Here is a 26,500-nt window from a genome sequence, read left to right on the forward strand (position 1 = left end):
GTTCTCCAGTCTCTGGTTAAGTGTGTACCTGAGGTTCTCCAGTCTCTGGTTCTGGCTCAGTTCCCCGTGCAGTTCTCCGACCTTCAGCCCCAGCAGTCCCAGCAGGATGTGCAGTCTGTGAGCCTGTTTCCTCGTCTGAGTGAAACACATCACGTGATCCTGAAAGGTCCGAGTCAGCAGCGCTAGAACACACAGAACCGTTAGTGTTTGGGGGGGAGGGGGGCTATGGTACGATATGGTATGGTGTGACATCATTAGGACTGTTATGGTCTATCAGCTGTAGCATGATGCTAGTTAGCTTAGCACAGTTACCATGTTAACTGTCTCAAACGGTCTAATATACGTATATAGTATTATATAATGTATTATAATACAAATAGTACTATATAATATATACAGTATATAGTACTATATAATGTAGTATAAGTACGTACCGGCCACCACGGCCTCCCTGTCTCCCTCCCGGTTCTGGCGGATTCTGATGAACTCTTGTCTCAGACACGGAGCCACGTCTGTGTTGCTGTTAACGAAGATCCTGATTGGCTCCTTCAACGAGACAGCCGCCAGCTCCTTCACCTGGACACACAGGTCACATGACATGTTACAACACCTGGACACACAGGTCACATGACATGTTACAACACCTGGACACACAGGTCACATGACACGTTACAACACCTGGACACAGGTCACATGACATGTTACAACACCTGGACACACAGGTCACATGACATGTTACAACACCTGGACACACAGGTCACATGACACGTTACAACACCTGGACACAGGTCACATGACATGTTACAACACCTGGACACACAGGTCACATGACATGTTACAACACCTGGACACAGGTCACATGACACGTTACAACACCTGGACACAGGTCACATGACAAGTTACAACACCTGGACACACAGGTCACATGACAAGTTACAACACCTGGACACAGGTCACATGACACGTTACAACACCTGGACACACAGGTCACATGACATGTTACAACACCTGGACACACAGGTCACATGACATGTTACAACACCTGGACACACAGGTCACATGAAATGTTACAACACCTGGACACACAGGTAATATGACATAGAACAGCTGGACACACAGATCACAAGACACAGAACAGCTGGACACACAGATCACAAGACACAGAACAGCTGGACACAGGTCACATGACAGAACAGCTGGACACAGGTCACATGACACTCACCTCCTCCGTCATGGTGGCAGAGAACAACATGGTCTGTCTGTTGTAGGAACACAGGCGGATGATCTCCTTCATCTGCTCCTCGAAGTACTCGTCCGCATCCTGACACACACACACACACACCACACACACACACACACACACACACACAAACACACACACACACACACACACCACACCACACACACACACACCACACACACACACACCAAAACAAAATGCTGAGTCATAGTTCCAGACTGGGTCAAATGGGTCTGACGGGTCTCTGTGGCTGCAGGGTTTACCGGTCCGCCTCGTCCAGGATCAGGATCTCGATGTGACTCAGCTCAAAGCTCGGCGTGTTGTGAAGGTGATCAATGAGCCGGCCCGGCGTGGCCACCAGAACATCTGGACCCGCCCGCAACGCAGCCTCTTGGGACTTCAGGTCCAGCCCGCCTGGACAGAACACACACGTTAGTGAAAGACCGGACCAGGACCGGAGTGTCTTTGGATTAGTCCAGACAGTTAGTTCTGGATGAATGGGGGACTTGTTGGGTCTAAAACGGGGATAAGTCTGGATGGATGGGGGACTTGTTGGGTCTAAAACGTTGATCAGTCTGGATGGATGGGGGTACTTGTTGGGTCTAAAACGGGGATAAGTCTGGATGGATGGGGGACTTGTTGGGTCTAAAAGGTGGATCAGTCTGGATGGATGGAGGACTTGTTGGGTCTAAAACGTGGATCAGTCTGGATGGTTGGGGGACTTGTTGGGTCTAAAAGGTGGATCAGTCTGGATGGATGGAGGACTTGTTGGGTCTAAAACGTGGATCAGTCTGGATGGTTGGGGGACTTGTTGGGTCTAAAAGGTGGATCAATCTGGATGGATGGAGGACTTGTTGGGTCTAAAACGTTGATCAGTCTGGATGGATGGGGGACTTGTTGGGTCTAAAACGTTGATCAGTCTGGATGGATGGGGGACTTGTTGGGTCTAAAACGTTGATCAGTCTGGATGGTTGGGGGACTTGTTGGGTCTAAAAGGTGGATCAGTCTGGATGGATGGAGGACTTGTTGAAGAAACTAGAACATTCAACATAGAAACAGGAAGTGGTCGTACCGACAGCTAGGCAGGTGGTGATGGAGGTGAACTGGGCCAGCTGGCGGCCCACAGAGTGGACCTGGATCCCCAACTCCCTGGTGGGAACCAGGATCAGGACCCGGGTCACCTGGGTGGTCCGGGGTTTATAAACCAAGCGCTCCAACACAGGCAGCATGAAGGCCGCAGTCTTCCCTGGACGAGGAACACGCCGTTATATTACTTATTATTAATAATTATTATATATAATATATATTTATATTCTTATTTTATATAACATTTTAATATTAAATTAATATATCCTGGTATGTGTCCCAGTATTTCATATTAATATGTTATATTAATATATTAAACTAATATTAATATATCCTGGTACCTGTCCCGGTAGCAGCGCAGGCACACAGGTCTCGGCCCAGCAGACCGACGGGAACACAGGCCTTCTGGATCGGGGTCGGCTGCTGGAACCCCAGGGAGCTGATGGCCTACACACACACACACACACACACACACACACACACACACACACAACACACACACACACACACAACACACACACCACACACACACACACACACACAATAATATCCTGTTGTTGCTGGAACCTGTTGCGGTATGTGCGTACCTGACGCATTTCCGTTTCTGGTAGCATGTTGGTAGCATGTTGGTAGCATGTTGGTAGCTCGTTGGTAGCTCGTTGGTAGCTCGTTGGTAGCTCGTTGGTAGCATGTGGTAGCATGTTGGTAGCATGTTGGTAGCATGTTGGTAGCGTGTTGCTGCTCACTAAATACTAGTTTAATTTGTTAGATTTGTTATTACAGCGGCTAACTGTCCGCTAAACCCTTCTTCTTATAGTAGTACTGCCTAAGCACTCACAGTTTACATGTTCAGTAACTTTCGTTAAATAACAGTTTTCAAACGCTTGGTAGCTAACGCTACCGTACTTTACCTTTGCTGTTAGTGGCTTTAGCTTAGCAGTTAGCTATATCTGGTGTTAAGTGACTGAAACTCGAGAAAGGTGTTGTGCATTAAACTACTACATCAACGGGGCATAGGCATCAGCATTTGTTTTACGTCTTTCAGTGACTTTCGTTAAATACCAGTTGTTTTGAACGCTTGGTAGCTAACGCTACCGTACATTAGCTTAGCTGCTAGCGACTTTAGCTTAGCAGTTAGCCATGTCATCCCCCTCTCCTACTTCCTCCTGCTCGGTGTGTGAGATGTTTAGTTCCTCCTCTGCATCCTTTAGCGGTGATGGGATGTGTAACAAGTGTAGTTTATTTATAGATGTGGAGGCGGGGCTTAGTGAGTTAGAAGTCCGGATCCGCACCATGACAGATCAGCCGTTAGTTACTGTAGCTAACCTCCCCCCGGTAGTCGGCGCGGGCCGGCCTGAGCCTGAGTTAGCCTCTGGTAACCGGCCCCCGGTTACTCCTGAGCAGCCAGGACATAGTCCCTGGGTGACTGTGAGAGGACGAGGAAGAGCTAGTCGTAAGTTTTCCAAGGCGTCGGACCGCCACCAGCCTGTTAGCGTTTCTAACAGGTTTTCCACTCAGCAACCCCCCCGCTGAGAAACCAACTCTGGTTATCTCAGCTCCATTCTGAGAAACGTGAAGTTAGCGAAGCCGGCGGCCGTAGTTAAGAGCATCCCGGGGGCTAGAGCGGGCGACGTTGAGTCTTATCTGAAACTGCTGGCTAAGGATAAACGTAAATACAGCAAGATTGATATTCACGTTGGCGTTAATGACTCCCGGTTACGGCAATCGGAGGTTACTAAGATTAATGTTGAATCGGTGTGTTCAGAATCAAAGTCAATGTGGGTCACCGTAGTTTTCTCTGGACCACTGTCAGACCTCACCAGTGATGACATGTATAGCCGCATGTCGTCATTTCGCCGCTGGCTATCGAGGTGGTGTCCAGATCATGATGTGGGCTTTGTGGATCACTGGCAGTCTTTCTGGGGAAGACCTGGTCTGATTCGGAGAGACGGCATTCATCCCACTTGGGATGGAGCAGCTCTCATTTCTAGAAATCTGGACAAGTTTATTAGTGGACCTGATCCTTGACAATCCATAGCTGGGACCAGGAGGCAGAGTCCCAGTCTAACACACTTCTCTGCTCCTTTACTCCAGGTGTTACCTAGTAAAACCCCATAGTGACGGTGTCTGCCCCCCGACCATTAAAATTATTTAAATCAAAGGTAAACAGAAGAGGAGCTGTGCATGAAAACCTCATAACAATTAAAACCACAAGTGCAATAGTTCAAAAGAATAGGAGAATTAAATGTGGACTCTTAAACATCAGATCTCTCTCTTCTAAAGGGGGACTAGTAAATGAATTAATATCAGACTCGGATATTGATGTATTCTGTCTTACTGAAACCTGACTGGGTAATGGAGAACATGTTAGTCTAAATGAATCCACCCCCCCCCCCCCCCGTCATATTAATACTACCATTCCTCGAGGCACAGGCCGAGGAGGTGGAGTTGCAGCTATCTTTGATTCTAGTCTACTAATCAGCTCTAGACCTAAACTAGATTATAACTCATTAGAAAGTCTTGTTCTTAGTCTTTCACACCCAAGTTGGAAATCAATGCAACCAGTTCTATTTGTTATAGTGTACCGAGCACCTGGTCCAGACTCTGAACCAGTTCTATTTGTTATAGTGTACCGAGCACCTGGTCCAGACTCTGAATTCTTATCCGAATTTGCAGAGTTTACATACAAGATGTCTATCTGATAGTGCTGTAGCTAAATTTAAGGATGCGATTCCGTTAGCATTTAATTCATTACCAAGTCCCAAAGTAACGGAGGACTCCTATGCTATTAGTCCCTCCCAAATCGATCATTTTGTTGATAGTGCAGCAGGCTCGCTACGAATGTCTCTAGACTCTGTTGCCCCTCTAAAAAAGAAGATAATAAAACGAAGACGGTTAGCTCCATGGTATAACACTGAAACTCGCAAATTAAAGCAAATATCGCGGAAACTTGAGAAGATTTGGCGCTCCACCAAACTGGAAAATTCTCGTTTAACCTGGCAAGATAGTCTTAAAACGTCTAGGAAGGCCCTCCGTAATGCCAGAGCAGCGTACTACTCGTCATTGATAGAGGAAAATAGGAACAACCCCAGGTTTCTTTTCAGCACTGTAGCCAGGCTAACAGAAGGTCACAGCTCTACTGAGCCAAGTATTCCCAGAGCTCTTAGTAGTAACGACTTTATGAGGTCTTCAATGATAAAATTATAACTATTAGAAGCAAAATTCACCAAGACCTGCCTTTAACTGGCTTATCTCTAAACTCAGGAACCCTAGAAACCGCTGTAAAACCAGATACATGTTTTGACTGTTTGCTTCACTTGATCTTTATCAATTTAATTCAATTATTTCTTCATCTAAACCATCAACCTGCCTCTTTAGACCCCATCCCGACTAGGCTTCATCTAAACCATCAACCTGCCTCTTAGACCCCATCCCGACTAGGCTTCATCTAAACCATCAACCTGCCTCTTAGATCCCATCCGACTAGGCTTCATCAAACCATCAACTGCCTCTTAGATCCCATCCCACTAGGCTTCATCTAAACCATCAACCTGCCTCTTAGACCCCTCCCGACTAGGCTTCATCTAAACCATCAACCTGCCTCTTAGATCCCATCCCGACTAGGCTTCATCTAAACCATCAACCTGCCTCTTAGACCCCATCCCGACTAGGCTTCATCTAAACCATCAACCTGCCTCTTAGACCCCATCCCGATTAGGCTTTATCTAAACCATCAACCTGCCACTTAGACCCCATCCCGACTAGGCTTCATCTAAACCATCAACCTGCCTCTTAGACCCCATCCTGACTAGGCTTCATCTAAACCATCAACCTGCCTCTTACACCCCATCCCGATTAGGCTTCATCTAAACCATAAACCTTCCTCTTAGACCCCATCCTGACTAGGCTTCATCTAAACCAGGGGTCTTCAACGTTTTCCAGGCCAAGGACCCCCAAACTGATGGCGAGATGGAACGGGGACCCCTAGTTATATATATTGTATAAAATTGTGTTATATCAAACTGGTCCTATAGTGCCATGTGTGCATTGATGACTGAAAGACATCTTCTGCCTCCATTTATCTGTTTACTACAGTGTGTTGAATTCATGTTAATGTGGATTTAATATAAATATAAAAAAAAGTCTAATCAACCAAAACTTCCGCGACCCCCATGCAGTACCTCCGCGGACCCCCTAGGGGTCGCGGACCCCCTGTTGAAGACCCCTGATCTAAACCATCAACCTGCCTCTTAGACCCCATCCGGACTAGGCTTCATCTAAACCATCAACATGCCTCTTAGACCCCATCCGGACTAGGCTTCATCTAAACCATCAACCTGCCTCTTAGCATCCCAACTAGGCTTCATCTAAACCATCAACCTGCCTCTTAGCATCCCAACTAGGCTTCATCTAAACCATCAACCTGCCTCTTAGCATCCCAACTAGGCTTCATCTAAACCATCAACCTGCCTCTTAGCATCCCGACTAGGCTTCATCTAAACCATCAACCTGCCTCTTAGCATCCCGACTAGGCTTCATCTAAACCATCAACCTGCCTCTTAGCATCCCAACTAGGCTTCATCTAAACCATCAACCTGCCTCTTAGCATCCCAACTAGGCTGCATAAAGAAGTTCTACCATTAGTCAACACTTCTCTACTAGATATGACCAATCTATCTTTATTAACAGGCTATGTACCACAGCACTTTAAAGTAGCTGTAATTAAAGCTCTGCTGAAAAAGCCCAACCCTGATCCAGATGTTTTAACCAACTATAGACCTATATCCAACCTTGATCCAGATGTTTTAACCAACTATAGACCTATATCCAACCTTGATCCAGATGTTTTAGCCAACTATAGACCTATATACAACCTTGATCCAGATGTTTTAGCCAACTATAGACCTATATCCAACCCTGATCCAGATGTTTTAACCAACTATAGACCTATATCCAACCTTGATCCAGATGTTTTAACCAACTATAGACCTATATCCAACCTTGGTCCAGATGTTTTAGCCAACTATAGACCTATATCCAACCCTGATCCAGATGTTTTAACCAACTATAGACCTATATCCAACCTTGATCCAGATGTTTTAACCAACTATAGACCTATATCCAACCTTGATCCAGATGTTTTAGCCAACTATAGACCTATATACAACCTTGATCCAGATGTTTTAACCAACTATAGACCTATATCCAACCTTGATCCAGATGTTTTAGCCAACTATAGACCTATATCCAACCTTGATCCAGATATTTTAGCCAAATACAGACCTATATCCAACCTTGATCCAGATGTTTTAGCCAACTATAGACCTATATCCAACCTTGATCCAGATGTTTTAGCCAACTATAGACCTATATCCAACCTTGATCCAGATGTTTTAACCAACTATAGACCTATATCCAACCTTGATCCAGATGTTTTAGCCAACTATAGACCTATATCCAACCTTGATCCAGATGTTTTAGCCAAATATAGACCTATATACAACCTTGATCCAGATGTTTTAGCCAACTACAGACCAATATCCAACCCTGATCCAGATGTTTTAGCCAACTACAGACCAATATCCAACCTTGATCCAGATGTTTTAGCCAACTATAGACCTATATCCAACCTTGATCCAGATGTTTTAGCCAACTATAGACCTATATCCAACCCTGAACCAGATGTTTTAGCCAACTATAGACCTATATCCAACCTTGATCCAGATGTTTTAGCCAACTATAGACCTATATCCAACCTTGATCCAGATGTTTTAGCCAACTACAGACCTATATCCAACCTTGGTCCAGATGTTTTAGCCAACTACAGACCAATATCCAACCTTGATCCAGATGTTTTAGCCAACTATAGACCTATATCCAACCCTGAACCAGATGTTTTAGCCAACTATAGACCTATATCCAACCTTGATCCAGATGTTTTAGCCAACTATAGACCTATATCCAACCCCGAACCAGATGTTTTAGCCAACTATAGACCTATATCCAACCCTGATCCAGATGTTTTAGCCAACTATAGACCTATATCCAACCTTCCATTTCTCTCTAAGGTTCTTGAGAAAGCAGTCGCCAAACAGCTGTGCGACTTTCTGCATAGCAACAGCTTATTTGAGGATTTTCAGTCAGGATTTAGAGTTAATCATAGCACAGAGACAGCACTTGTGAAAATTACTAATGACCTCCTAATTGCATCAGACGAAGGACTTATCTCTGTACTTGTGTTATTAGATCTTAGCGCTGCATTTGATACCATTGACCATTATATCTTATTACAGAGATTGGAACATTTAATTGGCATTAAAGGGACTGCTCTAAGCTGGTTTAAGTCTTATTTATCAGATCGATCTCAGTTCGTTCATGTTAACGATGAATCCTCTGTGCACGCCAAGGTTAGTCATGGAGTCCCACAAGGATCTGTGCTCGGTCCAATCCTATTCACTTTGTATATGCTTCCTTTAGGCAATATTATCAGGAAACACTCCATAAACTTTCATTGTTATGCAGATGATACTCAGTTATATCTGTCGATCAAGCCGGATGAAACTAATCAGTTAGCTAAACTTCAAACGTGCCTTCAAGATATTAAAACCTGGACGACCTGTAATTTTCTAATGTTAAACTCAGATAAAACGGAAGTTATTGCTCTCGGACCCAAGCACCTCCGTGACGCACTATCCAAAGATATAGTTACTCTGGATGGCATCACCCTGGCCTCCAGCACCACCCTGGCCTCCAGCCCCACCCTGGCCTCCAGCACCACCCTGGCCTCCAGCACCACCCTGGCCTCCAGCCCCACCCTGACCTCCAGCCCCACCCTGGCCTCCAGCACCACTGTGAGGAACCTTGGGCTGTAATTACTTTGAACATTTGACTATTTTTGTTATTTCCACTAACCCCAACCGGCCCGTCAGACGCCGCCTACCAAGAGCCTGGGTCTGACCGAGGTTTCTGCCTAAAAGGAAGTTTTTCCTCTCCACTGGGGCCCTGTTGCTGGTCTGGAGGAAACTACTGGAACTGTTGGGTCCTTGTAAATTTTGGAGTGTGGTCTAGACCTACTCTATCTGTAAAGTGTCTTGAGATAACTCTTGTTATGAAATAATAAAATGTAATTGTAATCAACCAAAGAAAATCTGGGTTGACTGAAGTCATGAAATTTTCGACTCAAAATCGACTGGGGGGGGGGGGGGGGGGTACGGAGGGCGGAAACAATTGCAAGATTAAATAACTGTACTTTCCCTCAGTATTTGGCTATTTGCAGTATAGTAAATCATTTTTGACCTAATTATTTTGCAATAAATTGACACTCGTCTGTCCGCTCTGACAGCGCTGCATCAGCCTCTGTGTCCTCACACGGAGACATGGAGACACGGAGACACGAAGAGACTGTTAGTTTAAAGCTTTTATTGTGACTCGTGCTGGCGCTGTATATCAACAAGTTCTTAAAACCTCAGCCCTCCACAACAGCAATGGGCCTCATATGAGCAATAAAGTCAACAATTCCTTCCGTGATATTATTTTTGCATTTGGAAGGTAGAGGCTTAACATCCAGCGTGGTCTGGGGGGTCTGGGGGGGTCCGGGGAACGCTACCGTAGTTGCGGGTGGGTGCGCCGGTACTTATAAAACGATTATTAGACTATGAAATATGCCAATTCTGATGTGTTCATATAGCCTACTCCAAACAGACAGGGCGACCTAACGCAGACAGGTTACTCACCGTTTTTAGGTGAGACGCCATGTTTGTAGTCCAGCTGCAATATGCAAACTGTTACTTGCAAACTTTGCAATTAAATTTTTTCCGTTATCTATTTTTGTAAAATTAGCAGTTAGGGCTTTCCACCCATAGACCATAACGGTCTCTGCCTCCACCTGATGGAATAACACGGCAAAAAATCAACCAATCCGAATTTTGGTCGAGCCAGAACGTATCGACCACTAAATGGACTAGTCCACTGGGAGATTACAGCCCTAGAGGAATCTTGGAGTCATCTTTGATCAGGACATGTCCTTTAATTCCCACTTAAAGCAAATTTCAAGGATCGTCTTTTTTCACCTACGTAATATTGCAAAAATCAGGAATATCCTGTCTAAAAATGATGCAGAAAAACTAGTCCATGCATTTGTTACTTCTAGGTTGGATTACTGCAATTCTCTGTTATCAGGCTGCTCGAAAAAATCCATAAAGACTCTACAGCTAATCCAGAATGCTGCAGCACGGGTTCTGACAGGAACCAGGAAAAGAGACCCCATCTCTCCTGTTTTAGCTTCTCTGCATTGGCTTCCTGTAAAATCCAGAATAGAATTTAAAATCCTTCTTCTCACCTACAAAGCTCTTCATGGTCAGGCTCCATCTTATCTTAAAGAGCTCATAGTACCTTACAACCCTAGGAGAGCACTACGCTCCCAGAATGCAGGGTTACTGGTGGTTCCTAGAGTCTCTAAAAGTAGAACGGGAGCCAGAGCGTTCAGCTATCAGGCTCCTCTACTGTGGAACCAGGTTCCAGTCTGGGTCCAGAGCCTTCAGCTATCAGGCTCCTCTCCTGTGGAACCAGGTTCCAGTTTGGGTCCAGAGCCTTCAGCTATCAGGCTCCTCTCCTGTGGAACCAGGTTCCAGTCTGGGTCCAGAGCCTTCAGCTATCAGGCTCCTCTCCTGTGGAACCAGGTTCCAGTCTGGGTCCAGAGCCTTCAGCTATCAGGCTCCTCTCCTGTGGAACCAGGTTCCAGTCTGGGTTTAGGAGGCAGACACCGTCTCCACATTTAAGAGTAGGCTTAAGACTTTCATCTTTGATAAAGCTTATAGTTAGGGCTGGCCCAGGAGGAGGGCTGGCCCAGGAGGAGGGCTGGCCCAGGAGGAGGGCTGGCCCAGGAGGAGGGCTGGCCCAGGAGGATGGCTGGCCCAGGAGGAGGGCTGGCCCAGGAGGAGGGCTGGCCCAGGAGGAGGGCTGGCCCAGGAGGAGGGCTGCACCATTATGGCCAAAATGATAATCTCGATTATTTTGATCAATATATAGATCACGATTATTGGTTGCACAGGTCGAACGGCGGAAACACACGTCGTGTATGAAACGTCTGTATCGTCACTGCGCTGCATTTTTAAGAACTCTGATATTCTGGCCATGGGTCACATCTCTGGTCCAGGTCCAGGTCCAGGTTGTAAATTCTGGAGTGTGGTCTAGACCTGCTCTGTAAAGGGTCTCGAGATAACTCTTGTTATGAATTGGTACTATAAATAAAATTGAATTGAATATATACATACAGACTCTTAACAGACACATACTGTGTATATACACACACACACACACACACACACACACACACACACACACTGTATGTGTTTGTTAAGAGTCAGTTTAACTAGAGATACAAGGAAGGTGTGTGTAACTAATATTTAACAGATTTTATAATTGTATATAATAATATTTAAAGATAGCTCTATATAATCTGTATGTTCAGAGGTCAAAGGTCACCTTGAGCAGTGGGCGGGACAGGTTCATGTCGTCAAACGTCAGCTGATCATCGAACTGAGACGCGTCGGCGTAGAACGAGTCCGGAGCCTGAAATCACACACAGCCGTTACCATGGTGACCCAGCATACACAGTCGTTACCACGGTGACCAGGGAGGTCTCCTCACCTCCGCTCCCCCCTTCCTCTTCCTCCGGCGTCGGTCTTTGTCTCTCAGCGTGTCTGACAGGAAACAGGAAGTCAACAACCACGCAATTATTATCGGACTCTACATCATCTGGATCATCGTTATTATTATTATTATTATTATTATTATTTCAGACCGTGTTAGCATGCTGTCTAACTCACTAACCCCCCCCAGGTCAGACCTGTGGACCACCAGGTTCTGTCCTGATTGGTCTTTGTGTTGGTAAAACCAAAACCATGGTTGGTAAAAGTTATTCAGGTACACAGACCACCCCCCATACTGTAACCCCACCCAGTACACAGACCACCCCCCATACTGTAACCCCACCCAGTACAGAGACCACCCCCCATACTGTAACCCCACCCGTACACAGACCACGCCCCCCCATACTGTAACCCCACCCAGTACACAGACCACCCCCCATACTGTAACCCCACCCAGTACAGAGACCACCCCCCATACTGTAACCCCACCCAGTACACAGACCACCCCCCATACTGTAACCCCACCCAGTACACAGACCACCCCCCATACTGTAACCCCACCCAGTACACAGACCACGCCCCCATACTGTAACCCCACCCAGTACACAGACCACACCCCCATACTGTAACCCCACCCAGTACACAGACCACGCCCCCATACTGTAACCCCACCCAGTACACAGACTCACCCAGTACACCGACCACGCACCCATACTCTATCTCCACCCATTACACAGAGCACACCCCCCATACCTCAGCCAGTACCCACAACCTACCAGTACCCCAAACCTGCCAGTATCCCCGACCTGCCAGTACCATGACCCCCAACCTGTCAGTACCCCGACCCCCGAACTGCCAGCACCCAGACGCCCAACCTGCCAGTACCCCGACCTGCCAGTACCCCGACCGGCAAAGAAGCGAGGGCCCCTTCATCGCTGCTCGCAGCTTTAATTAAAATGTTTCTGCTTCCTGTCCCAAATCAAAATAAAAGCCTCTGCTGGACTCACCTGATTTGGTCAGAATCTCTTCATCGTCTGAATCAAACTCATCTTCATCATCCTCCTGCTCTTCATCATCATCATTTTCATCTTCCTCTCCTGCCGCTGGCTTCACATCGTCCTCCTGGTCCTCCTGGTTTCCCGGGTCCTCCTGGTTCTCCTCAGCACATCTCTCCTGCCAATCAGAAAGGATTAAAGCCAGGAAGTGGATCTGAGCAGACAGGAAGTAGAATGTTAGAGCGGACTCACCTCAGCCTTCCTCTTCTTCCTGATCTTCTCTATCTTCTGATCCAGAGTGGTCGCCGTCCTCTGAAACAACACAGGCCGTTAGAGACCGGAACTCTGGAACTCTGCTGTCTAATCATCCTTTAATCAGCTGATCTTCACTCCTGATCTCTGCTTCCTGTGGGCGGGGCTCCTGCATGTTTTACCTCACGGTCGTTTCTATGACAACTTGTAAAACAACGTTGCTAGCTAGGAGCTAGCGGCTAGGGTTGTGCAGGGGGCACAACTCTATCAACACGGGCGGGGGGGGTGGCTGCAGGGGTACGACTCTACTGACACGGGGGGGGGGGGTGTGCAGGGGTACGACTCTACTGACACGGGGGGGCTGCAGGGGGCCCAACTCTACCAACACAGAGGGGGCCTGGTCCTGCAGGGGTCCTGTACCTTGGTCTTGAGCTGCTTCATGATGTCGGCCATCACCCAGTCGTCGTCGATCGGCCCCTCTCTCTCTCCGAAATCAAAGTCAGCGTTGAAGTCGTTCGCCCCGCGCCCCCCCAACTTCTTCTTCCTGTTCAGGACGATCGGCTGGTCCTGAGAGACAGACACAGACAGACAGCTGAATATACAGATCATAAATATATTCAGTTCATAAAACTATAAATATTGTTTGCAGTTGGATGACTGGATGAGCAGATCAACTTGTTATTAATCCGCTGGATGTGACTGAATATCATCAAATTTAAAGTTTCATCTATCTTAATATACAATTCTCTCCATCTTATCTCTTACCCGCATGTTGACAGAGTCGCTACAAATTCATAAAATGTTACTGGCCTTTGCGTGTCGCACCTCAATATAAACTGGACTACACTGAACTGGACTAGACTGAACTGGACTAGACTGAACTGGACTAGAATGGACTGGACTGAACTGGACTGAACTGACTAGAATGGACTGGACTAAACTGGACTGGACTGGACTAAACTGGACTAGACTGGACTGGACTAGACTGAACTGGACTAGAATGGACTAGACTGGACTGGACTAGAATGGACTAGACTGGACTGGACTAGACTAGACTGGACTGGACTAGAATGGACTAGACTGGACTGGACATCTGAGTCCGACACTAACGTGGTACAGGGGGAAAATTGTGTTTTAAAAGAAATTACGATGATCCGTGTCGCGCTGGGTTTGAACCTTCTTCAGCAAAAATAATAACATAAGAGTCCACTGCACCGTCCACTACACCGTCCACTACACCGTCCACTACACCATCACACCGTCCACTACACCGTCCACTACACCGTCCACTACACCGTCCACTACACCATCACACCGTCCATCCGTGTGCAAGGACTCGTTATAAACTACATGCACACGGCATGCAAAGGCCAGTAACATGTTTATGAATTTGTAGCGACTCTGTCGACGTAGGTGGCCGTCGTGGTTTACACGGTATCTCGACAGGCTCGGAAACCAGTAGGTGGAAAAACCAGAAGGCAAATGACACCGGGCTCTGGAGCACTTTCTTCGGGGAGAGTTGGGGCCGTGTGGCCGGGCTCTGGAGCACTTTCTCCGGGGAGAGTTGGGGCCGTGTGTCCGGGCTCTGGAGCACTTTCTCCGGGGAGAGTTGCGGCCGTGTGTCCGGGCTCTGGAGCACTTTCTCTGGGGAGAGTTGCGGCCGTGTGGCCGGTCTCTGGAGCACTTTCTCTGGGGAGAGTTGCGGCCGTGTAGCCGGGCTCTGGAGCACTTTCTTCGGGGAGAGTTGCGGCCGTGTGGCCGAACTGACTTACCTCCTGCTCGGACTCGGTGTCGGGTTCCTCCGGACTCTGGTCCTCATCCCGTAGAGTCCCGATCAGACCCAGCTGCTGCAACATCGCGAACTGCTTCCAAACGGGTCCAAACGGAATCTGGTTCTGTTGACTTCTCTTGCGTTTTCGCCACACAAACACACGTGTGTTGACGGAAACAGGAAATGTTAGTGACGTGCTTCCGGTTCACGGAGCTTGTTATCGACGGAAAGGATCCGCCTGCCGCCTGTGGTTCGGAGGCAGGATCACAGCTGAGGACAGGGGTTTATAATATGTTTATAGTATATACTACAATATTTCATTGCATGATTGTATGAACGAGGACAGTGAAAGTATTTGCAACTCGTGTGTTTCTGATCCAAAGAAACGTTTCAATGTTATTTCTCAATAAATTAGTTTTATGAACCAATGATTTCTTTAAAGATATGAATATGAAGATTAGACAGTCTGGGTCAGGGTCTAGTGTGAAGACCTCATTGGACAGTCTGGGTCAGGGTCTGGTACTGTGAAGACCTCATTAGACAGTCTGGGTCAGGGTCTGGTACTGTGAAGACCTCATTAGACAGTCTGGTACTGGACCTGCTGATTCATGTGTTGTACTGCATCTGTAATATTTGTGTCCCTGTACCATTAATTAATTATTAATTATTAATTACTTAATAGTCAAAACGTGTGTGTGTGTGTGTGGTGTGTGTGTGTGTGTGTGTGTGTGTTAGTGTGGTGTGTGTGTGTGAGAGTTTTTGGCGTGGGAGTGTTCCAGCTGTTTGATGTCAGGACTAATCAAATGTGTTAGTTCACAGGAACACACACACACACACACACCAACCACACACACACACACACACACACACACAGCTCTGGTTTCCTGGAAAGTGTTACTGTGACATTAGAATCAAACAGAAACATCGTCAAATGTAGGAAAAGAGAAGTGAAGCCAATGTTCTCTTAAAGGGAGAGGGGGGAAGGGTGGGGGGAGGAGACGGGGAGAGGGTGAGAGGGGGCGGTGGGGGGAGGAGAGGGGGGGGGTGAGAGGGGGAGGAGAGGGGGGGAGGAAGTCAGTGTATCCCTCGGGATTAAAGTGTCCACAAAGAGACAGACACAGTCAGACTGAACAGAGACAGAAGAACAGAAAACTCCTCCTTCACATGGTGATTCTTTCATTTCATCATTTTATCATTTCATCATTTAGCATTCAGAGTTCAACTAAAGAAACACAGAGACAGAGACGAGGGAGCCAGAGGAGACAGATAGACAGAGAGACAGACAGAGACAGGAGGAGAGAGAGAGAGAGACAGACAGTCAGACGTCATGAACATGGACAGGTGAGTAACAGGGTATCTCCTGTGTTTCTGTTCTGTGTGAAATCTGACAAGTTTTATCTATATATATATATATAGATAGATATATATATCTATATATATATGATTTTTGATAGTGCTGCAAACCCTTGGTGTTCTCTCAATGAGCTTCATGAGGTAGTCCCTAAAATGGTCCCCCCCCCCAGGTGGGCCTGGTCAGGGTTCATTAGTGGAGTTTCTCTTCTTCTTCTTAATGGAGTTGGGACCATCAGAAGTCAGTTGATACACAGCCGTCAGCCTATTGGACGACTGGTAGAATTCTGGGGGGGAACCAGCAGGGCTACCACAGCATCCTGAACCAGCACGGCTACCACAGTCATCCTGAACCAGCAGGCTACCACAGCATCCTGAACCAGCATGGCTACCACAGCATCCCTGAACCAGCAGGCTACCACAGCATCCTGAACCAGCATGGCTACCACAGCATCCTGAACCAGGCACACGGCTACCCACAGCACCACAGCAACCAGCATGCTACCACACACCATCCCTGAAGCCGCCGCAGGGCTACAGCCACAGCATCCTGAACCGCATGGCTACCACAGCATCCTGAACCAGCACGCTAACCACAGCATCCTGAACCCAGCACGGCTACCACAGCATCCTGAAAAGCATCCTGAACCACACCAGCTACCACAGCATCCTGAACCCAGCACGGCTACTACCCCAGCCTCCTGAAACCAGCATCCTGAACCAGCATGCCATCCCATCCATTCTGCGTTTAGTTACCCCATCATTTATTTTTTCCAACAGGACAATGACCCCAAAACACCCCCCAGGCTGTTTAAGGGCTTGTTGGACCTGTTGGACCTGTTTGCAGCACTATCAAAAAGCAAAGGGGGGGGGGGGGGGGGGGGGTACTCTGAAGAAACTAGAATATAAACATGTTTTCAGGTATTTCTACTTTGTTGTTTAGTCCATAATTCCTCATGTGTTCATCATAGTTCTGATGCTTCAGAGATAATCTCCAATGGAGATAGTCCTGAAGATAAAGGACCTCATTGGAGGAGAAGGGGGAACTAACTTTTGGCCTCTACTGGATATTTATACATTATGATGAAAGCAGGTTGCAGGTTATGTTTATATATTGTGATGAAAGCAGGTTATATATATTTATATATTATGATGAAAGCAGGTTATATATATTTATATATTATGATGAGAGCAGGTTATATATATTTATATATTATGATGAGAGCAGGTTATATATGTTTATATATTATGATGAAAGCAGGTTGTATATATTTATATATTATGATGAGAGCAGGTTGTATATATTTATACATTATGATGAGAGCAGGTTATATATATTTATATATTATGATGAGAGCAGGTTGCAGGTTATACATGGTTATATATTATGATGAAAGCAGGTTATATATATTTATATTTCATAAGTGAGGTCTCTGTGACAGACCCCAGGGCAGGCTGGGTGTAGTCTTCTTCTCTTTCATCTGAAGCTTTTTTAATTAAAGTTAGCGGTAGCTTTTAGCTATTAGCAGGTGCGCTGTTAGCAGTTTTGTGGTCACCCGATGTGGGTGCAGCAGCTGGCTGGTGATTGCTGTCGGCTCGAGAGCTGTAATCAAACAAGATTACAGTGTGTGTGTAGGCTGGGATGTCTATATTTGTGAGGACTTTGTGCTCGTTAAGGCTGTTTGAAGCTTCAGACCTGATGTGTACTGATGGCTTTTAAAAGAGACTTTCATGCTTGCTGTTGTCTTCTTACAGTAAATCCATGACTTTCATTATTTGGGAATTCTGCTTCCTTTCTTAACATCTGACTCATTAATCAAGACGTTAACGTAACGTCACAAAACACATTCGTCCAACCGTCCTCACTCCCCAACCTGTCTCATACGTCGGCCCTCTCAGCGTCAGATACGACGCACAAATCCCCTCAGCGTCTGTAAGGGACGCACAAATCCCCTTCAGCCTCTGTAGGGACGCACAAATCCCCTTCAGCCTCTGTAAGGACGCACAAATCCCCCCTCAGCCACCTCTGTAAGGGACACACAATCCCCTTCAGCCTCTGTAAGGGACGCACAAATCCCCTTCAGCCTCTGTAAGGGATGCACAAATCCCTTCAGCCCTCTGTAGGGATGCAGCACAAATCCCCTTAGCATCTGTAAGGGACGCACACAAAACCCTTCACCTCTGTAAGGGACACACAAATCCCTTCAGCATCTGTAAGGGACGCACAAATCCCTTCAGCCTCTGTAAGGGACGCACAAATCCCCTTCAGCCTCTGTAAGGGACACACAAATCCCTTCAGCCTCTGTAAGGGACGCACAAATCCCCTTCAGCCTTGTAAGGGACACACAAATCCCCTTCAGCATCTGTAAGGGACGCACAAAAATCCCCTTCAGCCTCTGTAAGGGACGCACCAATCGCCTTCACGGCTGTACGGACGCACAAATCCCCTTCAGCGTCTGTACAGGGACGCACAAATCCCTTCAGCGTCTGTAAGGGAGCGCACAAATCCCCTTCAGCGTCTGTAAGGACGCACAAATCCCCTCAGCGTCTGTAAGGGACGCACAAATCCCCTTCAGCCTCTGTAAGGATGCACAAATCCCCTTCAGACCTCTGTAAGGGACGCACAAATCCCCTTCAGCGTCTGTAAGGGACGCACAAATCCCCTTCAGCGTCTGTAAGGGACGCACAAATCCCCTTCAGCGTCTGTAAGGACGCACAAATCCCCTTCTTCAGCCTCTGTAAGGGACGCACAAATCCCCTTCAGCCTCTGTAAGGGACGCACAAATCCCCTTCAGCGTCTGTAAGGGACGCACAAATCCCCTTCAGCATCTGTACGGGACGCACAAATCCCCTTCAGCGTCTGTACGGGACGCACAAATCCCCTTCAGCCTCTGTAAGGGACGCACAAATCCCCTTCAGCGTCTGTACAGGACGCACGAATCCCCTTCAGCCTCTGTAAGGGACGCACAAATCCCCTTCAACCTCTGTAGGGAGCTTCAAAAAGTGCTGTCCAGAGTCCTGACCCAGAGCATCTAGAGTCCCGCTCCAGAGCGTCTAGAGTCCCGATCCAGAGCGTCCAGAGTCCCGACCTAGAGCGTCTAAAGTCCGGACCTAGAATGTCTAGAGTCCTGATCCAGAGCGACTAGAGTCCTGATCCAGAGTTAGAGCGTCTAGAGTCCCGATCCAGAGCATCTAGAGTCCTGACCCCGAGCCCTAAAGGAGACTTTTAGCGTCAATAACAAATCCAGGCGCTCCTTTCTGATGCTCCAGGAGGGAGACCGTGAAGGTTCATATTATGAAATTATTAATTTGATGTCCATTGAAATGAGGTGGCTTCTGGCCGGTACCAAGACCACTTCCTGCGTTATCTGGTTTTCTTTTTATGATTCCAGAGTTTGAATGCTCCATGAAAACAGGCGGCTTCATGTAGGACCCCTCACGCTTTCAGAGGGCAGTTCTGCCCTACTTTCAGAAATATGGAGATTTATTTTTCCCTCTATGTTGTTAGTCATGTGGTCACCATCTTATTTTGTGTGCTCAGACCTCCACCGCTCCCGGAGTGGAACGGGTCAAATCTTAAAATAAATGGAACAACACCAAACAAGAACCCAGTAAGTTAAATATATAATCTTATTGAGATAGTTACTGAGTTCTAACAGAAATAAAACAGATTTCTTAGCATTTCTTCAATTAAGGGATTGGTTTACAGGGAGAGGGACTGGAGAGAGAGGGATTAGAGAGAGAAAGAGGAGAGGAGGGTAAGAGTTAGAAGGAAAATTGAAAGAGACAGGGAAAGAAAGAGAGAAAGAGGGAGAGTAAAGAGCGAGAGAGAGAGAGAGATGAGTGTTGTGTAACAGGGTTACTGCAGTTCAAGTTCCTCTGCCAGCTGTGGAGCAACAGGAGGATCGTCTGTTCAGCGTGACCTCTGACCTCTGACCTCTGACCTGCGACCTAGTTCACTGCTGCAAATTCCTCTCACAGTGGAGGACTGGAAAGCTGAGTCTGGACTGTATAACAGGTTGTTTTTGGGACTGTATAACAGGTTGTTTTGGGACAGTATAACAGGTTGTTTTGGGACAGTATAACAGTTTGTTTTGGGACTGTATAACAGGTTGTTTTGGGACTGTATAACAGGTTGTTTGGGACAGTATAACAGGTTGTTTTGGGACAGTATAACAGGTTGTTTTGGGGACAGTATAACAGGTTGTTTTGGGACTGTATAACAGGTGTTTTGGGACAGTATAACAGGTTGTTTTGGGACTGTAAACAGGTTGTTTTGGGACTGTATAACAGGTTGTTTTGGGACTGTATAACAGTTGTTTTGGGACAGTATAACAGGTTGTTTTGGGACAGTATAACAGGTGTTTTGGGACAGTATAACAGGTTGTTTTGGGACAGTATAACAGGTTGTTTTGGGACAGTATAAACTTTGTTTGGGACAGTATAACGGGTTGTTTTGGGACAGTATAACAGTTGTTTTGGGACAGTATAACAGGTTGTTTTGGGACAGTATAACAGGTTGTTTTGGGACTTATAATAAACAGGTTGTTTTGGGCAGTATAACAGGTTGTTTTGGGACAGTATAACAGGTTTTTTTTTGGGACTGTATAACAGGTTGTTTTGGGACAGTATAACAGGTTGTTTGGACAGTGTAAACCCTATTTCCTGGAGCGGTAAACAATGTTTGCATTGCATAAGAACCATATCATGGGATGGAAGAAGAGAAATATCCGACCTACACCCAGAACCTCTATAACACCAGAGACCTGAAACATCCCGGCAGCAGAGACCTGACACAGAGCTGAGACCTGAAACACCCCGACAGCAGAGAACTGAAACACCCCAATAGCAGAGACCTGAAACACCCTGACAGCAGAGACCTGAAACCTCCCGGCAGCAGAGACCTGAAACACCCCGACAGCAGAGACTTGAAACACCCCAACAGCAGAGACCTGAAACACCCCAACAGCAGAGACCTGAAACACCCCAACAGCAGAGGCCTGAAACCCCAACAGTAGAGACCTGAAACACCCCAACAGCAGAGACCTGAAACACCCCGACAGTAGAGACCTGAAACACCCCGACAGTAGAGACCTGAAACACCCAACAGCAGAGACCTGACACACCCCGACAGTAGAGACCTGAAACACCCCGACAGCAGAGACCTGAAACACCCCAACAGCAGAGGCCTGAAACATCCCAACAGCAGAGACCTGAAACACCCCGACAGTAGAGACCTGAAACACCCCAACAGCAGAGACCTGAAACACCCCGACAGTAGAGACCTGAAACACCCCGACAGTAGAGACCTGAAACACCCCGACAGTAGAGACCTGAAACACCCCGACAGCAGAGACCTTAAACACTGCCTGAATCCAAACTTTTATCCCAGGTCTTGATCCTTCTGTGTTCCAGGTTAATATGTTCCGGCTCAGGATGACTTCCTCTCTGTTCTCACTCTTCCTCCTTTCGATGTCATTCATCATGGCCGCCGCTCAACCCGCCGGCTGCAAAATCCGCATCACTGACAAAGGACTGGACATGTGTAAGTATACGCAGTACTCTCAAGTAGTCTGTTTTGTGTACAGTGTACTTGAAGTATTTGTTAAAGTACTGACTTGATGTGTTTTGTATTACAGTAAGTTCGAGACTCAGAGGTTTGTTGAAGAGGAGCTGAGCAACATCAGCATGCCGGAGATGATCGGGAAGGAAGGACGCTTCCAGTACACCATCACAGAGTACAGTACTTCTCCTGGAGGAATACTGCAATACCAAATACGCACTGAGTATTATATCCTAAAGGAATACTGTAATACCCAATACTCATTGAGTATTATATCCTTCAGAAATACTGTAATATCCAATACTAACTGAGTATTTTTACCAGACCAGACTTTAACTCCAGTCTACACAGCAGCAGGTCATGCAGACCAGACTCTAACTCCAGTCTACACAGCAGCAGGTCATGCAGACCAGACTCTAACTCCAGTCTACACAGCAGCAGTGTGTGTGTGTCTCAGTGTGTGTGTGTTTCAATGTGTGTCTGTCTGCACTGAGCCTGTTCTGAGACGTGTGTGTTCAGAGTTGTGTTGCTGTGAATGTGTAGTTCAGGTGACTGTTGGTAGTCAGACTGTAGTTAAAGTTTATGGTGCATTCAGGTGAGTATTGGTAATTAGATTGTAGTTAGAGTTAATGGTGCGTTCAAGTGACTTTTGCTAGTGCAGACTGTAGTTAGAGTTTATGGTGCGTTCAGGTGACTGTTCGTAGTGCAGACTGGAGGTAGAGTTTATGGTGCGTTCAGGTGACTGTTGCTAGTAAGACTGTAGTTAGAGTTTATGGTGCGTTCAGGTGAGTGTTGGTAGTCAGACTGGAGTTAGAGTTTATGGTGAGTTCAGGTGACTGTTGGTTGTCAGACTGTAGTTAGAGTTTATGGTGCGTTCAGGTGAGTGTTGGTAGTCAGACTGGAGTTAGAGTTTATGGTGAGTTCAGGTGACTGTTGGTTGTCAGACTGTAGTTAGAGTTTATGGTGCGTTCAGGTGACTGTTGCTAGTGCATACTGTAGTTAGAGTTTATGGTGCGTTCAGGGGACTGTTCGTAGTGCAGACTGTAGTTACAGTTTTGCACAAGTGGCTTCAGTTGTGCCCACTGTCATTTAGCAATAAATAAACTGTAAAGTAATACTGTAATCCCCAATACTCAGTATGTATTATATCTAAATGTCATACTGTGTTACTAAATACTCAGGGTGTATACTATCTTAAAGTAATACTGTGTTACTCAACACTCAGGGTGTGTATATCTTAAAGTAATACTGTGTTCCTGAATACTTAGGGTGTATTATATCTTATAGTAATACTGTGTTACTGAACACTCAGGGTGTATACTATCTTAAAGTAATACTCTGTTCCTGAATACTCAGGGTATATTATATTTATAGTAATACTGTGTTACTGAACACTCAGGGTGTATACTATCTTAAAGTAATACTGTGTTCCTGAATACTCAGGGTATATTATATCTTATAGTAATACTGTGTTCCTGAATACTCAGGGTGTATACTATCTTAAAGTAATACTGTGTTCCTGAATACTCAGGTATATTATATCTTAAAGTAATACTGTGTTCCTGATACTCAGGGTGTATACTATCTTAAAGTAATAATGTGTTCCTGAATACTCAGGGTGTATTATATCTTAAAGTAATACTGTGTTCCTGAATACTCAGGGTGTATACTATCTTAAAGTAATACTGTGTTCCTGAATACTCAGGGTGTGTGTATAATGTTTCCCTCGTCTGTTGCAGTGTGAAGATAACGGAGCTGAACCTGACTCACGCCGACCTGCAGTTCGTGCCTGAAGTCGGGTTGTTGTTCGACGTTCAGAACTCCTCCATCTCGCTGAGTTTCCACCGACGGATCCTCTACTGGTTTTTGTTAGTTCCTCTAATGGTTCTTGTTAGTTCCTCCACTGGTTCTTGTCAGATCCTCTACTGGTTCTTGTTAGTTCCTCTACTGGTTCTTGTTAGTTCCTCTACTGGATCTTGTTAGATCCTATACTGGTTCTTGTTAGTTCCTCTACTGGTTCTTGTTAGTTCCTCTACTGGATCTTGTTAGATCCTATACTGGTTCTTGTTAGTTCCTCTACTGGTTCTTGTTAGTTCCTCTACTGGATCTTGTTAGTTCCTCTACTGGTTCTTGTTAGTTCCTCTACTGGATCTTGTTAGATCCTATACTGGTTCTTGTTAGTTCCTCTACTGGTTCTTGTTAGTTCCTCTACTGGATCTTGTTAGTCCCTCTACTGGTTCTTGTTCGTTCCTCTACTGGATCTTGTTAGATCCTCTAGACTTAGACTTAGACTTAGACATCTCTTTATTGATCCTTTGGGATGACTCCCGCAGGAAATTGAAATTTCCAGCAGCAGTTTTAGCAAGAACAACGAAATAAAAAATAGATACAAAGACAGTATAAAGACAACAAAATACCAATAAAAATGATAACAACAATAAGAACATTCGTCAAATAAACAAAGAAAAGACCATAAATTATTATTAAAGTGTCAGTGTTGAGTCCAGTGTTAAACATTATTATAAAGTGACCAGGTGGGAATTTAAGTCCAGGTGTGCATGTATGTAAGTGTGTATGTGTACTGTATGAATGTATGTATGTTTTATGTATTGTCCTCTCTGCCCTATTTCCTCCTCCCCCCTAGTGAGGAGTTGTAGAGTCTGATGGCATGAGGGACAAAGGAGTCCTTGAGTCTGTTGGTCCTGCACTTGGGAAGGAGCAGCCTTCCACTGAACCGGCTCCTCTGGGTGCTGATGACGGGGTGCAGGGGGTGGCTGGCATTGTCAGTAATGTCCAGCAGTTTGTCCAATGTCCTCCTCTCTGCCACCGTCACCAGTGAGTCCAGCTTCATGCCGACCACAGAGCCGGCCCGCCTGATCAGTTTATCCAGCCTGTGGGTGTCCTTCTTTGATATGCTGCCCCCCCAGCACACCACAGTGTAGAAGAGGACACTGGTGACCACAGACTGGTAGAACATCCACAGCAGTTTGCTGCAGATGTTAAAGGAGCGCAGCCTCCTCAGGAAGTACAGCCTCCTCAGGAAGTACAGCCTCCTCAGGAAGTACAGCCTCCTCAGGAAGTACAGCCGGCTCTGTGTCTTACTGTATAGTTGGCTGGTGTGTGTTGTCCAGTCCAGTTTGCTGTCCAGCCACAGCCCGAGGTATTTGTATGATTGGACTGCCTCCACCTCAACTCCCGCTAACAGGACCGGTCGCGGTCTTGGTCTGGACCTCCCAAAGTCAACGACCAGCTTCTTCGTCTTAGAGGTGTTGAGCTGTAGGCAGTTAGTGCGACACCAGAGACCAAAGTCCCCCACCAGACTCTGATACTCCTCCTCCCTGTCCCCCCTGATACACCCAACGATGGCTGTGTCATCTGCGTACTTCTGTATGTGACACAGCTCTGAGTTGTAACAGAAGTCCGAGGTGTACAGGGTGAAGAGAAGAGGGGCCAGCACTGTGCCCTGGGGGGCTCCAGTGCTGCTGACCACAGTTTCAGACATGATGTCCTTTAGCCTGACGTTTATGTGGCCTGTCGGTGAGGTAGTCTCTGATCCAGTCCACCAGATAGGGGTCCACTCCCATCCTGATCAATTTTTCCTGAAGTATAGGGGGCCGGATGGTATTGAAGGCACTGGAGAAGTCCAAGAAGAGGACCCTCACTGTGCCATTCCCCTTATCCAGATGGGAGTGGACCCGGTGTAGCAGGTAGAGGATGGCGTCCTCCACACCAACATCTGGCTGGTACGCAAACTGCAGGCGGTCCTGGGCTTGCTGTACCTGGGGTCTGAGGAGGCTGAGGAAGAGCCGCTCCAACGTCTTCATCAGGTGTGAAGTGAGTGCCACCGGTCGGAAGTCATTCAGCTCGCTGGGCCTGTTCTTCTTGGGAACTGGAACGATGCAGGATGTCTTCCAAAGGGTGGGCACTCTCCCTAGCTGCAGGCTAAGGTTGAAGATCCGTTGGAGCGGCTCCCCCAGTTCTGCTGCGCAGGTCTCCAGCAGTCTCGGACACACTTTATCCGGGCCTGCTGCTTTCCTGGGCCGGAGCTTCCTCAGCTGTCCTTGGACCTGGTCTGTGGTGATGTGGGGCGGGGGTTGTATTGAGGAGGAGGAGGGGGGTATTGTGGTGCTGGTGGGGAGGTGTGCAGACTGGGATGTGGTGGTGTCAGGGGGGAGGTGTGTGGAGGGAAGGGAACATTGCTGCGGTGAGGCTGGGGGTGGGGGGGGGGGCCAGGGGCTGGTTAAACCTGTTGAAAAAGTTATTCAGCTCCTTGGCCCTCTCCATTGTCCCCCCTGTAGTTCTGGTCTTTGTGTTGTGACCTGTGATGGTCCTCACACCTTCCCAGACCTCCCTCATGTTGTTGTCCCTCAGCTTCTGCTCCACCTTCCTCCTGTAGCTGTCCTTAGCTTCCCTCACACAGTGTTTCACCTCCCGCTGTGCTGCCTTCATGGCCTCCCTGTTCCTGCTCCTGAAGGCAGCCTTCTTCTTATTGTTGAGGACAGCCTTAACCTCCTGTGTTACCCATGGCTTGTTGTTAGGGTAACAGCGTACAGTCTTGATAGGGGAGACCACGTCTGCACAAAAGTTCAGGTA

At 46.9% G+C, this 26,500-nt stretch overlaps 2 protein-coding genes across 2 annotated transcripts in view; one reads left to right on the forward strand and one right to left on the reverse strand.

Moving 5' to 3' along the window:
* Positions 1-28: 28 nt before the first annotated feature.
* Positions 29-15,217, reverse strand: ddx27 (DEAD (Asp-Glu-Ala-Asp) box polypeptide 27; the record flags this gene model as incomplete). The annotated part of the gene is given in 12 exon segments (XM_032508289.1): positions 29-182; positions 435-576; positions 1,223-1,320; positions 1,502-1,654; positions 2,313-2,486; positions 2,668-2,773; positions 11,810-11,896; positions 11,975-12,027; positions 12,984-13,149; positions 13,224-13,283; positions 13,644-13,790; positions 14,996-15,217. Coding segments are annotated over 12 exon segments (1,424 nt in total), but the record flags the coding sequence as incomplete, so codon positions are not given.
* A 903-nt stretch (positions 15,218-16,120) lies between these two features.
* The window catches only part of LOC116678350 (phospholipid transfer protein), a 30,452-nt gene continuing 20,072 nt past the window's right edge, over positions 16,121-26,500 (forward strand). Inside the window, exons 1-4 of the mRNA XM_032508288.1 lie at positions 16,121-16,161; positions 21,760-21,893; positions 21,984-22,082; positions 23,647-23,775. Coding sequence (XP_032364179.1) covers positions 16,159-16,161; positions 21,760-21,893; positions 21,984-22,082; positions 23,647-23,775 — 365 coding nt within the window. The 5' untranslated portion in view covers positions 16,121-16,158. The remainder of the gene's footprint in view (positions 16,162-21,759; positions 21,894-21,983; positions 22,083-23,646; positions 23,776-26,500) is intronic.

The sequence above is a fragment of the Etheostoma spectabile genome, unplaced genomic scaffold (genome assembly GCF_008692095.1).
Source record: "Etheostoma spectabile isolate EspeVRDwgs_2016 unplaced genomic scaffold, UIUC_Espe_1.0 scaffold00007026, whole genome shotgun sequence".
In the NCBI taxonomy this organism is placed as follows: Eukaryota; Metazoa; Chordata; class Actinopteri; order Perciformes; family Percidae; genus Etheostoma; species Etheostoma spectabile.